This window comes from Melanerpes formicivorus, unplaced genomic scaffold (genome assembly GCF_026170545.1).
Source record: "Melanerpes formicivorus ecotype bairdi unplaced genomic scaffold, bMelFor1.0.p_v2 SCAF_1, whole genome shotgun sequence".
In the NCBI taxonomy this organism is placed as follows: Eukaryota; Metazoa; Chordata; class Aves; order Piciformes; family Picidae; genus Melanerpes; species Melanerpes formicivorus.
Window position 1 is genome coordinate 64,487,834 of NW_027142353.1, and position 19,783 is coordinate 64,507,616.

At 47.6% G+C, this 19,783-nt stretch overlaps 1 protein-coding gene across 2 annotated transcripts in view; it reads left to right on the forward strand.

Moving 5' to 3' along the window:
- SESN3 (sestrin 3) overlaps nucleotides 1-19,783 on the forward strand; it is a 58,108-nt gene that overhangs the window by 26,520 nt on the left and 11,805 nt on the right. The window contains exons 1-6 of one of the 2 annotated variants that reach the window (XM_068145453.1): nucleotides 199-260; nucleotides 5,080-5,145; nucleotides 10,960-11,157; nucleotides 12,724-12,906; nucleotides 13,929-14,165; nucleotides 17,227-17,374. In XM_068145453.1, the coding sequence (XP_068001554.1) occupies nucleotides 10,963-11,157; nucleotides 12,724-12,906; nucleotides 13,929-14,165; nucleotides 17,227-17,374 (763 nt within the window). In that variant the 5' untranslated portion in view covers nucleotides 199-260; nucleotides 5,080-5,145; nucleotides 10,960-10,962. Of the gene's footprint in view, nucleotides 1-198; nucleotides 261-5,079; nucleotides 5,146-10,959; nucleotides 11,158-12,723; nucleotides 12,907-13,928; nucleotides 14,166-17,226; nucleotides 17,375-19,783 lie in introns of those variants that run through there. The other variant, XM_068145443.1, reaches the window with a different exon arrangement.

The following is a 19,783-nucleotide window of genomic DNA, read 5'->3' on the forward strand; positions in this document are numbered from 1 at the left end:
TGTCCCGGTGCCCGTGGCCTCTTGTCTCAGGAGGGAAGGTGTTTGGTCACTGCCACAACTGAAAATAAACTCGTGTGATGGCAAGTCCCAGCGTCTGGCTCTGGAGGGGTTGGGCAGAGCTCTCTCAAGGGTGAAGGTGTTTCTTGCAAATTCTGGATATGCATCTGGGAAATTATTTCATTTTGTCACTGTTAAAGTTCCTGTTCTATAGCTCTCAACACCATTGCAAGTGCAGCCTAAGGAAGGAAAGCAAGCCTCAGGTAAAGCTTGCTCAGACCTGATTTTTCATTAATTCCTGCAGCAGCAGTCCTGTAGTCCTCAGAGGCCTTGTTCTGTTGTCTGATACTGCAGCATGCTGCTGCAAATCCTGCTTGTAGAGTCATAGAATCATAGAATCAATAAGGTTGGAAAAGACCTCAGAGATCATCAAGTCCAACCTATCACCCAACACCTCAGGACTAACTAAACCATGGCTTCAAGTGCCATGCCCAATCCCTTTTTGAACACCTCCAGGGATGGTGACTCCACCACCTCCCTGGGCAGCACATTCCCATGGCCGCTCTCTTCCTGGGAAGAACTTCTTCCTAACCTCCAGCCTAAACCTCCCCTGGTGCAGCTTGAGACTGTGTCCTCTTGTTCTGGTGCTGGTTGCCTGGGAGAAGAGACCAGCCCCCACCTGGCTACAACCTCCCTTCAGGTAGTTGTAGAAGGCAATGAGGTCTCCCCTGAGCCTCCTCTTCTCCAGGCTAAACAACCCCAGCTCCCTCAGCCTCTCCTCATAGGGCTGTGCTCAAGGCCTCTCCCCAGCCAGTGATCTCTCCCCCAGTAACCTGCCCAGGCTCCCTGCTTTTCTTTGAAGCACTTTATCATTTTATTCCTTCCAAAGAAGCACTCCCCAGAAAGGCACCAGTCTTAGTGTAAATGGAGTTGGTTGCAAACCTTTTAAGATAACTTACTTGTACTCCAGCAGTGGGGTAAGCACGTACAGCGTTTTAGTTGCTGAGCAACCTCTTTCTTGCCTCAGCCCACTTAGCATAAGAATCCAATTTCAAGTAAGAGTATTTGGGACCCTGGCTGACTTAGTGATAGCTAGTGTAACCTGCAAAGCATAGTTGGATAGGGAAATGAGTCTCCTTTCCTGGGTAAAAAAAAAGCTCTGCAAGAGCTTGAACCGTGAAGGACCATGCACATCTAAGTGCCAGGTTCTACACACTGGCCACAACAACCCCATGCAGTGCTACAGGCTGGGGTCAGAGTGGCTGGAGAGAGGCCAGGCAGAAAGGGACCTGGGGGTGCTGGTTGATGGTAGGCTGAACATGAGCCAGCAGTGTGCCCAGGTGGCCAATAAGGCCAATGGCATCCTGGCCTGCATCAGGAACAGTGTGGCCAGCAGGAGCAGGGAGGTCATTCTGCCCCTGTACTCAGCACTGGTTAGGCCACACCTTGAGTCCTGTGTTCAGTTCTGGGCTCCTCAGTTTAGGAAAGATGTTGAGTTGCTGGAAGGTGTCCAGAGAAGGGCAACAAAGCTGGGGAGGGGTTTGGAGCACAGCCCTGTGAGGAGAGGCTGAGGGAGCTGGGGTTGCTTAGCCTGGAGAAGAGGAGGCTCAGAGGAGACCTTCTTGCTCTCTACAACTAAATGATGGGATGTTGTAGCCAGGTGGGGTTGGTCTCTTCTCCCAGGCAACCAGCACCAGAACAAGAGGACATAGTCTCAAGCTGTGCCAGGGGAGGTTTAGGCTGGATGTTTAGGAAGAAGTTCTTCATAGAAAGAGTGATTTGCCATTGGAATGTGCTGCCCATGGAGGTGGTGGAGTCACCATCACCTAAAGTGTTTAAGAAGAGACTGGGTGGGGTGCTTGGTGCCGTGGTTTAGTTGATTAGATGGTGTTGGCTGACAGGTTGGACTCTGTGATCTCAAAGGTCTTTTCCAACCTGGTTAATTCTGTATTCTGTATGTATTTGCAGTATTACTTTCTAATTCCTGTGCATGGTTTTTCATATTTGAGCTCTTGGGTAGCCCTTAAATCACTACTGTAGCTAAAGCATGCCCAGAAGCAGTGGTTGTTATCTACAGCTCAACACAGCCAACATTATCTTAATGCCTGTAAACTTCCCATGTTTTTATTAATAGCATCCTGAGAACTTGGGCAACCAGATGATGTTTGCTCCTTTTCTTCTGACAGGCCTGTTTTAACCAGTTTTAGCACAATGAAAGTTTTGGAGTGAAGGCAAAATAGCCTGTCAAGTTGATGGAAGGGAAGAGTATATGCTTCTAATACAGGGACAAATCAACTCTGTGGAAGTGTGCTGTGATTAGCTTCATCCACTTCAGCAATCATCTTTGGGGTTTGGCTGTTGGTTGTTGTTGTTTTGGTTGGTTATCTCTCTTTTCCAGGCTTGTGGTTTGTTGGTTGGTTTTTTTTCAAACTGCCACCACCTGGAAGGAGCTGGATTTTGTGGAAGTGGATTTAACACAGCCCATTTTTCATGTCTGAGGCTGTCTTCTTGGCTTTCTGTCATCATTCACAGGAATTCGGTGGAGATAGTTGCCTACGTTCATCCCCCCAAGTGGCATTTCCTCCTTTCATTCTCAGCAGTAGCTTATCTGCAGGGTCAAAGGAGTAAGAGCAGTCACACTGAATGGGGAAACAGGGGAACAGAGCCCAGAAGCTTTTTTTTTTTCCCTAGCCTGGCCTTGAAAATCAGTTCTTGCAGTGCCTGAAGAAGCAGGGTATAGGTCAGAGAGCAAGCTGGAGAAGGCAGTGCTTCAGCTCTTGTTTAGGCCTGCACTCCAGCAAGAGCTGGCAGTTAGCATCTATCCAAGTTGTCTTGCTCACCCAAGCTGCTTCCTCCAGATTATTCAGTATGAAATGAAGGTTTTAAACTCTCATATTCAGATAACCTTCATAAAACAAGTAAACTGCAACTCTAATAGCAATAGTGGAATAGTGGAACTCTAACTGTGTCCTTCCAGTATCTGAAGGGGGCCTACAGGAAGGCTGGGGAGGGACTGCTCAGGATCTCAGGTAGTGATAGGACTAGGGGGAATGGAATGAAGCTGGAGGTGGGGAGATTCAGGCTGGAGGTGAGGAGGAAGTTCTTCCCCATGAGAGTGGTGAAGCCCTGGAATGGGTTGTCCAGGGAGGTGGTTGGGGCCCCGTCCCTGGAGGTGTTTCAGCCCAGGCTGGCTGAGGCTGTGGCCAGGCTGATCTAGTGTGGGGTGTCCCTGCCCATGGCAGGGGGGTTGGAACTAGATGATCCTTGTGGTCCCTTCCAACCCTGACTGATACTATGATACTATAATTGTAATAGTGGAAAGCATTTCTTCTTTCAGTGTTGGCAGAAGTGACTGCCTGCTACTGAGACTGTGTATTTAAAGCTAGGTGTCTTCCTGTGCCTTGTGTAGCTGTGTGACAAAGGGGTTGCATGTGCTGATACCCCATCTCTCTACACCCTGCCTTCTTACTTTAAGCTGAGTACATTTGATTCATAAGAAGGATTTTACAGCATTCTTGGGGCCATGACAGCAGGCAGCACTTGCAGTAAGTTGTCTCCTGGCCTGCTGGTCTTCACACAGTAGATCCAGTTTATTTCTGCCTCTTTTAGCAGATAATTACTCTAAACTCACAGATTTAATTGCCATGCAAGAGTTTGCTTTGGAACATCTTTCCTGAATAATCACTGCTGGGTTTTGCATGGGTTTTTTTTTATAATCTAATTTAGAAAGGACAGGATGTTTTTTAAGGAGCAGGACAATAGCTACACAGCTCCAGTGGCTTCATTTTCCTGTGTGGAAATTGGTGGCATGCTCCTTCTGGGACCAAAGCTGCTGTTCATGCACATGGCAGTTAAATTTAAGCCCCTAGTCGAAGTATTTAAGGGCCATTTGCTATGGAAAACCTTGGGCTTTTATGTTAGGAGCACAAAATACTTTGTATGTAAATCCAATACTGCTGTTGATGGATGACTTATTAAGATTCACCAGTGCTGCAGTGCAATTAGGGACTTGAGAAAGTCTGCAGCCATGGTTTCCAGATAGGTGGAGTGTAAGCATAAAGAGGAAAAGACAAGGAGCAGCTGCTTCAAATTACTGCAAGGGAAGTTCATGTTAGACATTGGGAAAACTTTCCAAACATCCAAGGATTAAATCACTGAAGTACATGACTGAGGGAGACAGAGGAACCTCCAGGAAGGTCTGTAAGAGGAAGTTGGATCAGCACTGGGCAGAAATGACAAGGACAGTGCTGGTCCTGCCCCTGGTGAACCAGAGGATCTGGCAGCCTCCCCAGGTCGCCTTCACCCCTCTGGCTGTCAGTGGCCATGTTGTGAATGCCTCCACAGTTTATCTTAGTTCCATTTCTTATCTCAAATAAACCCAGTAAGATCCTTTGGCTTTTGTTCCACTACCAGCCTGTTCTGTACTAAATACATCATTCTCAAAGGGCATTTCCTGCCTTCTGACCAGGCTTTGCACACCAAGGCTTGTACTGCACATGGTGTTTTCCTCTGGGCTCAGCAGCTGAGGAAGGCAGCCATTCCACCAGGTTTCTCAAACAAGTATTTAATTGGGTTCATTAGACTGTACTTTTGAAGCTAATACTTGGCACACAAAGTGCTTACACTCTTCTCAACACTCAAGATCTCACTAGATGCTGATGTTGAAGAAAACAGCATCTTTGCTTGTCATTTTCTTAGTGTGGCTTCTTTCCCTCTCTGCTTTCCACACTTCCATTCAGTCCAGTAAGTGGCTAATTTTAGCATCATGCCAGATGTTTTATTGCTTTTGTCTATGGATCTTCAAGCTGGTCTATAAACCAAACAGGACTAGTGTTGTGGGGTGGTTTTTTTTTCCTGTCTTATCCCTTGCCAAAGCTGCTGTTTGTTCACACAAAGGACAGGGAATGCAAAGATGCTTTAACCGACGTGGTGTGATGGCTTCAGCTCCTCAGTGGGCTGTAAAAACACCCAGCTGACCCTGGGAAAAGAACCTAATTCAGGCCTTGAAGATCTTGTCTTGCAAGATAAATCAGGTTGAGATGACATTCCTGCCACTGACTGCATTGTGTGACTGTTTTGCAGGAAAAACGAGTGCAAGTCTCCCCGCCACTGACAAGAGGACCAAGTGCCTTTATACCAGAGAACGAAGTAAGTTTGTGGGGCAGCTGGGTCAGGCAGGTGGTAGCTTCTAAAAGGGAAATACTGAAGGAGAGTTTGATGATCCTGCTTGTTCCATGTTTTATGATAATGATCCTGCTTGTCCCATATACATGGAGGAGCTCCTTGGTGAGCAAAAGCGATTGCTTCTCTGGAGCAGTCTCCGGTGCCACGGAACCGCCACATCCTTTCACACATGGGGTGCCCTTGAACATCTTTTCAGTCACCAGCACTGCTGGAGGCAGCTGTTGAGTGCCAGCTCTGCTCTTCTTATGGAGGGTGATCACTGGCTACTCTTAATGCCAGGCCTAAGAAAAGGCCTATCCAGCACTGCAGCAATAGAATTATGTAGCTCTCAGAGCAATGACTGACCTTCAGTTGGAGAGGACCGGAAAATACCACTCCTTGGCCCTTAACTTGGGGTCTTGAGAGAATTTGTGGTTGAAAGGTTCAGTTTGACTTCAAAGACAAGGTTTCTGCCTATGATTTCATGTCCAGCTTAAGCCTGCATCTGTGGCTTCTGCAGTAGGTAGAAACTTTGCTGTGGTGGTTTTCTCTTGTGAGCTCAATCTTCTTGCAGTATTGTTTATTGATTGATTAATTATTTGGGATGGCTGACTATAAAACCAGGATCTTCTCTCTTCTCTTCTCTTCTCTTCTCTTCTCTTCTCTTCTCTTCTCTTCTCTTCTCTTCTCTTCTCTTCTCTTCTCTTCTCTTCTCTTCTCTTCTCTTCTCTTCTCTTCTCTTCTCTTCTCTTCTCTTCTCTTCTCTTCTCTTCTCTTCTCTTCTCTTCTCTTCTCTTCTCTTCTCTTCTCTTCTCTTCCTCTTCCCTTCCCTTCCCTTCCCTTCCCTTCCCTTCCCTTCCCTTCCCTTCCCTTCCCTTCCCTTCCCTTCCCTTCCCTTCCCTTCCCTTCCCTTCCCCTTCCCTTCCCTTCCCTTCCCTTCCCTTCCCTTCCCTTCCCTTCCCTTCCCTTCCCCTTCCCTTCCCTTCCCTTCCCTTCCCTTCCCTTCCCTTCCCTTCCCTTCCCTTCCCTTCCCTTCCCTTCCCTTCCCTTCCCTTCCCTTCCCTTCCCTTCCCTTCCCTTCCCTTCCCCTTTCTTCTCCCTTCTCGTTGCTAAAGGCAGATAATTCACATGCTAGAAGGGCCAAAAAGACATTTTGAAAGACAAGATAATTGCTGTTCTTGGAGTCTGCATTTATCCACTGTCAAAGTTTGAATGTAGAAGCGAACAGAATGAAGCAAAAAGGAAGAGAGGTCAAAACAGTCTTTTAAACTTGGGAAGAGGGGAGCAGAATGAGTTCCAGCCATCCAAACTTGTGAAGAGGACTTCCCTTTCATGTGGAACATGAGATGAAATTGAGACACCAAACTCATACCAACTTAGTTTTTCTCATAAAGTCAATAATTGTATCAAAGGCAGGGGGGGAAATAGAGTTTGAATTACAACATATTGTGAGAGGATTGTTAGTGAATTTACTTCACAGCTGGTACACTTGGTAAAGGCACTAGCCAACAGTGCAGGAGGAATCACTGAGCAGCTCTCAGAGAGGAGTAACCCCAGCAGCTACCAAGTCCAAGCAGGAAACCTCCACCTGTATGGATAAAACAGCTGTTTAGTATCACAAACAAGTGTTGAATATTGCTTGTTAAGCCAACAACTACCTTTTCCCCCTGTTTCTTGGCATGAAATAATACAGTGGATAGGAGAGATGTAGTTGGAGATTAGTAACACACTGAATGCCTCTGGAGCCCCTATTACAAGAGGGATCTGGAGGTGCTGGAAGGTGTCCAGAGAAGGGCCACGAGGATGAGCAGAGGGCTGGAGCACCTCTCCTGTGAGGACAGACTGAAGGAGTTGGGGCTGTTCAGTCTGCAGAAGACAAGGCTCCCAGGTGACCTGATTGTGGCCTTCCAGTATCTGAAGGGGGCTACAGGAAGGCTGGGGAAGGACTTCTCAGGATCTCAGGTAGTGATAGGACTAGGGGGAATGGAATGAAGCTGGAGGTGGGGAGATTCAGGCTGGAGGTGAGGAGGAAGTTCTTCCCCATGAGAGTGGTGAAGCCCTGGAATGGGTTGTCCAGGGAGGTGGTTGAGGCCCCATCCCTGGAGGTGTTTAAGGCCAGGCTGGCTGAGGCTCTGGCCAGGCTGATCTAGTGTGGGGTGTCCCTGCCCATGGCAGGGGGTTTGGAACTGGATGATCCTTGTGGTCCCTTCCAACCCTGATTGATACTATGATACACTGCTCATGTCACAGCCTGCTTTACTGTTCCATTACTGTTGTAATGGAAGGAATATGGACAGAGCAATAACAACTTAGTTGTGAGGGCTCCTGTTAAAGTGCCTTACAAGCAGGATAAGAAAACGTTTGTGGACCCAGGGGTGGGAGTAAATCAGGAGGAAGTACATATAAAGAATAGTAATAGTAATAGAGGTGGAGATAAATCTCAGAGGCGATAATGCAGCATATTGTTATGCCTAACCTAGCAACAGCACAGCCCAGCCCTGCAGGATGATATTTCAATCTTATCAGCAGAGTTTCTTCCCTATAACTTGTACTGTTACAAGGAAAAATCCTGACAAGGAGGAGATTAGAAACCTTACCAGAGACAGCAGGAGCATTATTTCCCCCAGCAACTACTGCACGAGACAAAGATCTCCTAAATCCGTGGGAGACAAACTTCCTTCTCCCTGTGAGATAAAATTATCTCCAATGCATGAATAAACTTCTCATGGTAAAAACATACTTAAGGAAAACTGAAGAGGCATTTTTTTGGGTACAAAACACAGAAGAGCTCCCATAGTAAAGAGGTACTCATGAGAACAATGGAGCTGCCTAACTGCACGCTGCTTGTGTTTCGTTGTAGGCAGCACCTTCCTAAGATTTGATGGGAGAATATGGGAGACAAGGTCCCTTCATCAGCCCATCAGAATGTTTTCCTTCTTCATAAATAGAACATTTCAGCAGTGGCAGTGTGTCTGCTTGGCTTCAGGCACTTTCTATCTTGATGCTAAAAGGATTCCTCATTTCATAGTAAGCTGGCTGAATAGAATAGAATGGAATAGAATAGAATAGAATAGAATAGAATAGAATAGAATAGAATAGAATAGAATAGAATAGAATAGAATAGAATAGGCCAGGCCAGGTTGGAAGAGACCTTCAAGATCATAGTGTCCAACCCATCATCCAACACCACCTAATCAACTAACCCATGGCACCAAGCACCCCATCAAGTCTCCTCCTGAACACCTCCAGGGATGGTGACTCCACCACCTCCCCAGGCAGCCCATTCCAATGAGCAATCACTCTCTCTGTGTAAAACTTCCTCCTAACATCCAACCTAAACCTCCCCTGGTGCAGCCTGAGACTGTGTCCTCTTGTTCTGGTGCTGGTTGCATGGGAGAAGAGACCAACCTCTGCCTGTCTACAACCTCCCTTAAGGTAGTTGGAGAGAGCAAGAAGGTCTCCCCTGAGCCTCCTCTTCTCCAGGCTAAGCATCCCCAGCTCCCTCAGCCTCTCCTCACAGGGCTGTGTTCCAAACCCCTCCCCAGCTTTTTTGCCCTTCTCTGGACTCGTTCCAGCAAGTCAACCTCCTTCCTAAACTGAGGGGCCCAGAACTGGACACAGGACTCGAGGTGTGGCCTAACCAGTGCAGTGTACAGGGGCACAATGACCTCCCTGCTCCTGCTGGCCACACTGTTCCTGATGCAGGCCAGGATGCCATTGGCCCTCTTGGCTGCCTGGGCACACTGCTGGCTCATGTTCAGCCTACCATCCACCAGCACCCCCAGGTCCCTCTCTGCCTGGCTGCTCTCCAGCCACTCTGTCCCCAGCCTGTAGCACTGCATGGGGTTGTTGTGGCCGATGTGCAGAACCTGGCACTTGGATGTGTTCAATCTCCTGCCACTTAATGCCAGCTGGTTCAATCCTGTGCAGTTTCTGAACAAACACTGGCTGTTCTAGTCTTGTAATTTCAGTGGAGAACATGTTGAGAATGGCTGCTCTTGGTGATAAACACTGAGTAACAGCACTAACAACTGTGTCAGGGCTTGCAATGCAAGAGGTACTTGCCTTTCTGCTCTTTCATTTCATCTTGTGCCCAAGGTTTGGATTGGTTGGAGTAATTAAAGAACAGCTTTTGTTTAAAGAAAGCATTAAGTTCCTATCCTAAATAATACTTGAATGTTATGGACAAATTAGCATTTGATCTCCTCTTCAATTATACAAGCACAGGAGGGGTATACTGCCAGGCTGTTTCTATAATTTGGTTACACAACCCAGTTCCTCTCCATTAATTTTGACATTGGTTTTCGGGCTGGATGCTCCAGTGTTGTGTCTGTACAGGCTGACTTCCACAAAGGCTGCACTTCCCATTTATCTCTTGCTTACTTCCAGCTCTCTCTATAGGTTTCACTTTAAGCATGTGCAGGTTTAGCCTTTCTGGAGAGAGCTGTACAAAAATGGGGGGGGTTTCTAACACATTTGGGGTTTTCTACAAATGTGTTAATAAAGCAGAGGTACAGGGTAAGGCACTCCTCAGTTCTCAGTGTACAAGCAGCAGCTCTATCTGGGTATTTCATAGAATCACAGAATCAATAAGGTTGGAAAAGACCTCAGAGATCATCAAGTCCAACCTGTCACCCAACACCTCAGGACTAACTAAACCATGGCTTCAAGTGCCACCTCCAATCCCTTTTTGAACACCTCCAGGGATGGTGACTCCACCACCTCCCAGGGCAGCACATTCCAATGGCCAGTAACTTTCTGTGAAGAACTTTCTCCGCACCTCAAGCCTAAACTTCCCCTGGTGCAGCTTGAGACTGTGTCCTCTTGTTCTGGTGCTGGTTGCCTGGGAGAAGAGACCAACTCCCTCCTGGCTACAGCCTCCCTTCAGGTAGTTGTAGAGAGCAAGAAGGTCTCCCTTGAGCCTCCTCTTCTCCAGCCTAAGCAACCCCAGCTCCCTCAGCCTCTCCTCATAGAGCTTGTACTCGAGACCTCTCCCCAGCCTCCTTGCCCTTCTCTGGACACATTCAAGTGTCCTCTCCTATGAGGACAGACTGAAGGAGTTGGGGCTGTTCAGTCTGCAGAAGAGAAGGCTCTGAGGTGACCTGATTGTGGCCTTCCAGTATCTGAAGGGGGCTACAAGAAGGCTGGGGAGGGACTTCTCAGGATCTCAGGTAGTGATAGGACTGGGGGGAATGGAATGAAGCTGGAGGTGGGGAGATTCAGGCTGGAGGTGAGGAGGAAGTTCTTCCCCATGAGAGTGGTGAAGCCCTGGAATGGGTTGTCCAGGGAGGTGGTTGGGGCCCCGTCCCTGGAGGTGTTTAAGGCCAGGCTGGCTGAGGCTCTGGCCAGGCTGATCTAGTGTGGGGTGTCCCTGCCCATGGCAGGGGGTTTGGAACTAGATGATCCTTGTGGTCCCTTCCAACCCTGACTGATACTATGATACTAAGTGTCTCAATATCCTTCTTAAACTGAGGGGCCCAGAACTGGACACAGGACTCAAGGTGTGATCTAACCAGTGCTGAGTACAGGGGCACAATGACTTCCCTGCTCCTGCTGGCCACACTATTCTTGATGGAGGTCAGGATGCCATTGACCTTCTTGGCCACCTGGGGACACTGCTGGCTCATGTTCAGCCAGCTGCCAAGCAGGTGGTGTTTACAGATATACCTCTGGATCTCCAGTTGTTGCCTCCTAAGTTTGTACCTGAGCATAACCTTTCCTACCGCAATATATTTCTCTTCAGGGCTTAAGGTAGAGAAAACCTCTTTCTCTCTCATGTTTGCCCATCTTATTTTCAAGGTTATGCAAGCCAATGGTTTGGATGAACGTACCAATCTTCTTGTGGAAGAATACTCCACCTCTGGCCGCCTGGACAACATCACACAGGTCATGAGTATCCACACACAGTACCTGGAGTCCTTCCTCCGCAGCCAGTTCTACATGCTGCGCATGGACGGGCCCCTGCCTTTGCCCTACAGACACTACATTGCTATCATGGTAGGTACCAGCAGGCTGCACATTGTCTCCTGTGACCTTGACTTGTGTGGTTAAATAAGACATTTTAAAAAGGAGAGACTCTAGCAGGGAGAGTCTGAAGTATTTTTGACAGGATGTGAATTTTTCTAGTTGATGGAATGGAATGGAATGGAGTGGAATGGAGTGGAGTGGAGTGGAATGGAGTGGAGTGGAGTGGAGTGGAATGGAATGGAATGGAATGGAGTGGAGTGGAATGGAGTGGAGTGGAATGGAATGGAATGGAATGGAATGGAATGGAATGGAATGGAATGGAATGGAGTGGAGTGGGAATGGAGTGGAATGGAGTGGAGTGGAATGGAGTGGAATGGAATGGAGTGGAGTGGGAATGGAATGGAATGGAGTGGAATGGAATGGAATGGAATGGAGTAGAGTGGAAATGGAATGGAATGGAGTGGAATGGAATGGAGTGGAATCAAACTATAACTAGAACTGGAACTAGAATTAGAACTAGAACTAGAACTAGAAAAAATATAGAAATAGAAATAGAAATAGAAATAGAAATAGAAATAGAAATAGAAATAGAAATAGAAATAGAAATAGAAATAGAAATAGAAATAGAAATAGAAATAGAAATAGAAATAGAAATAGAATTAACCAGGTTGAAAAAGACCTTGGAGATCATCAAGTCCAACCTATCACCCAACACCATCCAATCAACTAAACCGTGGCACCAAGCACCCCATCCAGTCTCTTCCTAAACACCTCCAGTGATGGTGACTCCACCACCTCCCTGGGCAGCACATTCCAATGGCCAATCTCTCTTTCTGGGAAGAATTTCTTCCTCACACCCAGCTTAAACCTCCCCTGTAGCAGCTTGAGACTGTGTCCTCTTGTCCTGGTGCTGGTTGCCTGGGAGAAGAGACCAACACCCACCTGGCTAACACCTCCCTTCAGGTAGTTGTAGACAGCAGTTGTCATAAGAATAAAGCATGGCTAGCCAGAAGGCTTTCAGTGAGAAGGGAGAATTGGCAGTGTCCACTTTTCTCTCTTTCCCACAGCAATACACTCTCTCACATCCCTGTGAGAAAGAGGTTTCACAGAGAGCAGTTCAAACTGTGTAACCTTGTTTCTGGATATTTAACCATCAGTGCATAGCAGTAGGAGGAGATGCAGTGCACTCAAGTCACAGCAAATTCTAGGTGGACACTAGGAAAACCATTTTTACCATGACAATGTTGAGACATTGCAACAGAAGCCAGGAGAGGTTGTGTAACCTGCAAGGATGGAGAGCGTGCCTGGACAAGGCTCCGAGCAGCATGATCTAAGTCAGTCCTACTGTGAGCAGGGGCTTGGACCAGTTCTCTAGAGATCTCTTCCAACCAAAATTGGATTCAGAGTAAATTAATGAAGCTTACCTCTATTGGAGCATCCTCCATCCTGCACAGAAATGCATTGCAGTATAAAATCTGTCCCTTTGGAATGAAATTGTACTTCTGATTGGTGTTGGTAACCTCTCTCTCCCCTGCAGCAGAATCAGATTGTATGCTAATGTGCTGCGCTTTTCCCCTCTGTGTTTAATTATTCCAGGCTGCTGCCAGACATCAGTGTTCCTACCTAATAAACATGCACGTGGATGAGTTTCTGAAGACTGGTGGGATTGCAGAGTGGCTGAATGGTTTAGAATACATTCCCCAAAGACTGAAAAACCTGAACGAAATAAACAAGCTCCTTGCACACCGGCCCTGGCTAATCACGAAAGAGCACATTCAGGTACCTGCCATGCTGAGCCCTCTCACAGCAGCAAATCCCTGCTGAGAAGAACTTCTCAGTTCCAGTGTCTCTTTAGTGTTTCCTACCTTAAAATAGAGATAACCAGGTTGGAAAAGAACTTTGAGATCATCGAGTCCTACCTATCACCCAACACCATCTAAGCAACTCAACCATGGCACCAAGTCTCTTCTTAGACACCACTTCCCTGGGCAGCCCATTCTAATGGCCAGTCTCTCTTTCTGGGAAGAACTTCTTCCTAACATCCAGCCTAAACCTCCCCTGGTGCAACTTGAGACTGTGTCCTCTTGTTCTGGTGCTGGTTGCCTGGGAGAAGAGACCAACCCCCACCTGGCTGCAACCTCCCTTCAGGTAGTTGTAGAGAGCAAGAAGGTCTCCCCTGAGCCTCCTCTTCTCCAGGCTAAGCAACCCCAGCTCCCTCAGCCTCTCCTCACAGGGCTGTGCTCCAAACCCCTTCCAGGTTTGTTGCCTTTCTCTGGACACCTTCCAGCAACTCAACATCTTTCCTAAACTGAGGGGCCCAGAACTGGACACAGGACTCAAGGTGTGGCCTAACCAGTGCTGAGTCCAGGGGCAGAATGACCTCCCTGCTTCTGTTGGCCACACTATTCCTGATCCAGGCCAGGATGCCATTGGCCTTCTTGGCCACCTGGGCACACTGCTGCCTTATGTTCAACCTACTATCAACCACTACCCCCAGCTCCCTTTCTGCCTGGCCTTACCTTGAACTGAATAAAACATCAGGCAGGTATTAGAGCGTGGAATAAGCCAATAATTCCTTCTGTGTGGCAAAGCCAACAAGATGCACATATGAGAAATAACATTGGCTTAAATAACCCCAAAATCTTAGGTCTCTTCTTTTTATCTAGTGGGAATTGGTGTGCAGGAGGAATGTGGTGGAAAAAAAGGGAGATGATCCCTTTCTAAAAATACCCAGTGCTGTATAGAAAAGGGGGGGAGGGGAAAGATGTTTCATACTTATACCTTTTTCCTTCTCATTTCAGAAACTTGTCAAGACTGGGGAAAACAACTGGTCTCTTCCTGAGCTGGTGCATGCTGTAGTCCTGTTGGCACATTATCATGCCTTGGCAAGCTTTGTGTTTGGTAGTGGCATCAACCCAGAGAGAGACCCAGAGACATCTAATGGAGTCAGGCTCATAGCAGTCAACAACTTCTGTGTCTGTGATCTTGCCAACGACAACAACATAGAAAATGCATCCCTCACAAGTAGCAACTTTGGGGTCAGTGTTGCAACAAGATTCTTCTGCATGCTTCTGTTTTGCATTAGGAAAGTTCCCTGCTTTCAGAGTAGTTTTTGTCCTGCTTTACTGGAATGCTTGGGTCTGGTAACCCTTGTGTTTGCTCTAGCAGCTCTCAGTGTCATCTGCTGCAAGCCACATTGTAATGGTGTGTGGTAGTCAGAGCACTGTGATCTTGATAGTTAATCTCACAACCCATTGGGGAAGACCTAAACTTTGCTTCCAGCTGAAACCCTGGCAGTCCCAGCTTCTTCAGATAGCATGTTGCTGGCTGGAGCTTTGTGTCATCCGTGTTCCTAACTTGTGGAATGAAATAGGAATGGGAAAAAGCTTAAAAATCATAATAATAGTACTAATAGTGATGGCTTTTAGGTCTACAGCCATGGAATGGGTCAATTCTGAAATATTTCCATGTGGGGAGGAGGAAATGCCTGGAAAAAAAAAGGATAATTACTTAATTCTTTGTGCTGGGGCTCCAGTCTTGAATCAACCAGCAGAGAACTTTGCTTACCAGTTAATTAACCTAAATGTGGAAAATATTTTCTGGAAGTGGCTCTATAATGCTTTGAAGACATAGCCTTGAATTAATGCTGATTGATCAATTGGGCTTACTGCCTTTGGTGGAAGGGTATGGTTATGAGCTGAGTCACCAATTGGAGTGTAAAAATTAAGAGTACATTTGTGAACATGAGATTAGTCAGTCCAGTTGCTACATCTTAAATTCCTTGGCCCTAAGACCTGCTAGCCCCTGTCACTGGAGTGACTCATTCCCCTCTTTGCAGTAGAATAGAATAGAATAGACCAGGTTGGAAGAGACCTTCAAGATCATCGCTTCCAACCCATCAACCAATCCAACCCACCTAAACAACTAACCCATGGCACCAAGCACCCCATCAAGTCTCCTCCTGAACACCTCCAGTGATGGTGACTCCACCACCTCCCCAGGCAGCCCATTCCAATGGACAATCTCTCTCTCTGTACAGACCTTCTTCCTAACATCCAACCTAAACCTCCCCTGGCGCAGCCTGAGACTGTGTCCTCTTGTTCTGGTGCTGGCTGCCTGGGAGAAGAAACCAACACCCACCTGTCTACAACCTCCCTTCAGGTAGTTGTAGAGAGCAAGAAGGTCACCCCTGAGCCTCCTCTTCTCTAGGCTAAGCAACCCCAGCTCCCTCAGCCTCTCCTCACAGGGCTGTGTTCCAAACCCCTCACCAACTTTGTTGCTCTTCTCTGGACTCGTTCCAGCAAGTCAACCTCCTTCCTAAACTGAGGGGCCCAGAACTGGACACAGGACTCAAGGTGTGGCCTAACCAGTGCAGTGTACAGGGGCAGAATTACCTCCCTGTTCCTGATGGCTACCCTGTTCTTGATGCAGGCCAGGATGCCATTGGCCTTCTTGGCTGCCTGGGCACACTGCAGGCTCATGTTCAGCCTACCATCGACCAGTACCCCCAGGTCCCTCTCTGCCTGGCTGCTCTCCAGCCACTCTGACCCCAGTCTGTAGCACTGCATGGGGTTGTTGTGGCCAATGTGCAGCACCTGGCACTTGGATGTGTTCAATCTCCTGCCCATGGCCTCTGCCCATCTGCCCAGCCTGTCGAGGTCCCTCTGCAGAGCCTCTCTACCCTCCAGCAGATCAACTCCTGCCCCCTGCTTGGTGTCATCTGCAAATGTACTGATGATGGACTCAATGCCCTCATCCAGATCATCAATAAAGGTGTTAAAGAGCACAGGGCCCAGCACTGATCCTTGGGGCACACCCCTAGTGCCTGGCTGCCAGCTGGCTGTGGCACCATTCACCAGCACTCTCTGGGCCCGGCCATCCAGCAGTTCCTAACCCATCGCAGTGTGCTCCCGTCCAAGCCAGGGGCTGACAGCTTTGCCAGGAGTTTGCTATGGGGGATGGTGTCAAAGGCCTTGCTCAGGCAAAGGGCAGCTACTGATTCTGTTCTGCTTGTTAGGCAGTGAAAAAAGCATACTAGAAAACTAGCTATGGGCAGAGAGAGAGAGAGAATCAAAAGGAAAAGATGGAAAAGGAAAACCAAACAGTGTATCTAGAGAAATGTCTGAATGATAAGTGCAGATCACAGAGCTCCATGCTTTGATGTGTTTCTAGTGAAGAGGCTTGTTTTCCTCACAAAAGCCAGGAAAAAGGTGAACACACTGAGTATTTTGATCACGAAAAGAAAAAGAAAGTGCTGATTTGCTGTCTCAGGTTGTCTCCCTGCATTGCAGGGGTACACTGTGTCTCTTCAGAAGCACATTTTGCATTACTAACAGACTGAAAGAAGTTCCCTTAGTATTAAAAGTTATTTTCTGGTGTGGGTTGGGCACACAGATGGCTGTTCCTGACCCATCTAGGTGGTGGAGGTTGGGATGGGATGGGATGGGATGGGATGGGATGGGATGGGATGGGATGGGATGGGATGGGGTGGGGTGGGATGGAAAGGAATGGAGTGGAGTGGAGTGGAGTAGAGTAGAATAGAATAGAATAGAATAGAATAGAATAGAATAGAATAGAATAGAATAGAATAGAATAGAATAGAATAGACCAGACCAGGTGGGAAAAGACCTCAAAAATCATCCAGTCCAACCTATCACCCAACACCATCTAATCAACTAAACCATGGCACCAAGCACCCCATCCATTCTCTTTTTAAACACCTCCAGTGATGGTGACTCCACCACCTCCCTGGGCAGCACATTCCAATGGCCAATCTCTATTTCTGTGAAGAACTTCTTCCTAACATCCAGCCTAAACCTCCCCTCGTGCAGCTTGAGACTGCAGCTATGTTTTCCACATTCAAAACACCGCTTCTTCCACAGTTAATGCCACTGCAGTAGATCACTATGAGAGGCTCCCTGCTTCTGGCTGTCTGGGAGCTGTTAGTCTGTGCTCCATGTGACAAAAGGCTTTCTGGTTTGAGTTTCTGTGCTTGCTGCTGCTATCTGTTTTGAGAGTCTGTTTGTTGTCAAGCATGAAATCTGAAGATGATACAGGTTGTCTATCTTCTAACTGCAGAATGTCATGGTGCTTTTGCAGATTGCAGATTCTCTAAGTGAGTTGGAGGCCCTGATGGAACGGATGAAGAGGCTCCAAGAAGATAAAGAGGACGAAGAAGCCTCTCAGGAAGAAATGGCAACTCGCTTTGAAAAGGAGAAGAAGGAGAGCCTGCTAGTCATTAGTGGAGGTATTTGTGCTTTTCCACTTCCCTTCTGTTTCTGCTTTGTGAGGACCAAGCACTTGAGGCCAATTCAGTGACTGCAGCTTTTCCTGGATGAGGGCATTGAGTCCATCATCAGTAAATTTGCTGACAACACCAAGCTGGGGGCAGGAGTTGATCTGCTGGAGGGTTGAGAGGCTCTGCAGAGAGACCTCGACAGGCTGGACAGATGGGCAGAGGCCAAGGGCAGGAGACTGAACACGTCCAAGTTCTGGGTTCTACACATTGGCCACAACAATCCCATGCAGTGCTAAAGGCTAGGGTCAGAGTGGCTGAGAGCAGCCAGGCAGAGAGGGACCTGGGAGTGCAGTGTGCCCAGGCAGCCAAGAGGACCAATGGCATCCTGGCCTGCATCAGGAGCAGTGTGGCCAGCAGGGGCAGGGAGGTCATTCTGCCCCTGTACACTGCACTGGTTAGGCCACACCTTGAGTCCTGTGTCCAGTTCTGGGCCCCTCAGTTTAGGAAGGAGGTTGAGTTGCTGGAAGGTGTCCAGAGAAGGGCAACAGAGCTGGGGAGGGGTTTGGAGCACAGCCCTATGAGGAGAGGCTGAGGGAGCTGGGGTTGCTCAGCCTGGAGAAGAGGAGACTCAGGGGTGACCTTCTTGCTCTCTACAACTACCTGAAGGGAGGTTGTAGACAAGCAGATCTTGGTCTCTTCTCCCAGGCAGCCAGCACCAGAACAAGAGGACACAGTCTCAGGCTGTGCCAGGGGAGGTTTAGGTTGGATGTTAGGAAGAAATTCTATACAGAGAGAGTGATTGCCCATTGGAATGGGCTGCCTGGGGAGGTGGTGGAGTCACCATCGCTGGAGGTGTTCAGGAGGAGACTTGATGGGGTGCTTGGTGCCATGGGTTAGCTGTTTAGGCGGGTTGGATTGGTTGATAGGTTGGACACGATCTTGAAGGTCTCTTCCAACCTGGTCTGGTCTGGTCTGGTCTGGTCTATTCTATTCTATTCTATTCTATTCTATTCTATTCTGTTCTATTCTGTTCTATTCTGTTCTATTCTGTTCTATTCTATTTTTCTGTCCATGTCTTTATTCTGGCTGTGCATCTAGCAGGAGTGTGGTAAGGCTGGTCTGTCTCTTGCTTCAGCTGTTGAAGCTTTCTGGGTTGGCAAATAGCACCATCTCTTGTTTTTTTCGCATCTTGGACTTCAGCTTTTGCAGATTCAAAAAAAGAAACAGCTGCCAGCTTCTTTAAAGAGTTGGGTGTAAGATTCTCATTCTTTGTATGCTCTGTGTCTTCTGATTCTTTAATTTAGAATAAACCTTTATTTAGAATAGACCAGACCAGGTTGGAAGAGACCTTCAAGATCATCGCTTCCAACCCATCAACCAATCCAACCCACCTAAACAACTAACCCATGGCACCAAGCACCCCAGCAAGTCTCCTCCTGAACACCTCCAATGATGGTGACTCTCCATCACCTCCTTGGGCAGCACATTCCCATGGGCAATCACTCTCTCTGTATAGAACTTCTTCCTAACATCCAACCTAAACCTCCCCTGGTGCATCTTGAGACTGTGTCCTCTTGTTCTGGTGCTGGCTGCCTGGGAGAAGAGACCAACCTCTGCCTGTCTACAACCTCCCTTAAGGTAGTTGTAGAGAGTGATAATGTCACCCCTTAGTCTGCTCTTCTCCAGGCTAATTTAGGCAGATACTCAGTAATGTTTCACAGATTTATGTTCCACAGCACTTAGAACTTCAGTGGCACTCATAAGTAGCCTCCAGATAGGACATTTAGTTCAGGAAATGGATTGAGGTGAGACTCAATTTCATTACCATTTGCTGCCCACCTGGCAAGGGCATTTCTAACTTGCTGCCCTAGAACCATAGAATCATAGAATCAATAATCTTGGAAAAGAGCTCAGAGATCATCGAGTCCAACCTGTCACCCAAGTCTTCACATGAATACTAAACCATGGCTGCAAGTGCCACGTCCAATCCCCTCTTGGACACCTCCAGGGATGGTGACTCCACCACCTCCCTGGGCAGCACATTCCAATGGCTAAAAACTCTCTCTGTGAAGAACTTTCTCCTCACCTCCAACCTAAACTTCCCCTGGCACAGTTGGAGTGGTCATGCTAAGTGATCATACTGCTGTCCTGTCCCCTGCCAGGGTTGTGATAGAGATTCTTAGCATTTAGAGTTTTTTAATTCTTAAATAATGTTCAAAATTCTGAGCTGAAAACTTCTTTTCCGGTATTCTTCATATGTTCTGGGGGCATTCATCTCTAACAAGCCTTATAATGAAATCTGTTGCCTGTAGACAGGAATTCTCTTTTCCCAAGAAGTGAATCTTTGAAGAGAGAGAGCTATGAGGACATCAGAATCTCCCAATGATTTTTTCATAGGGAAGTTCAGGCTGGAGGTGA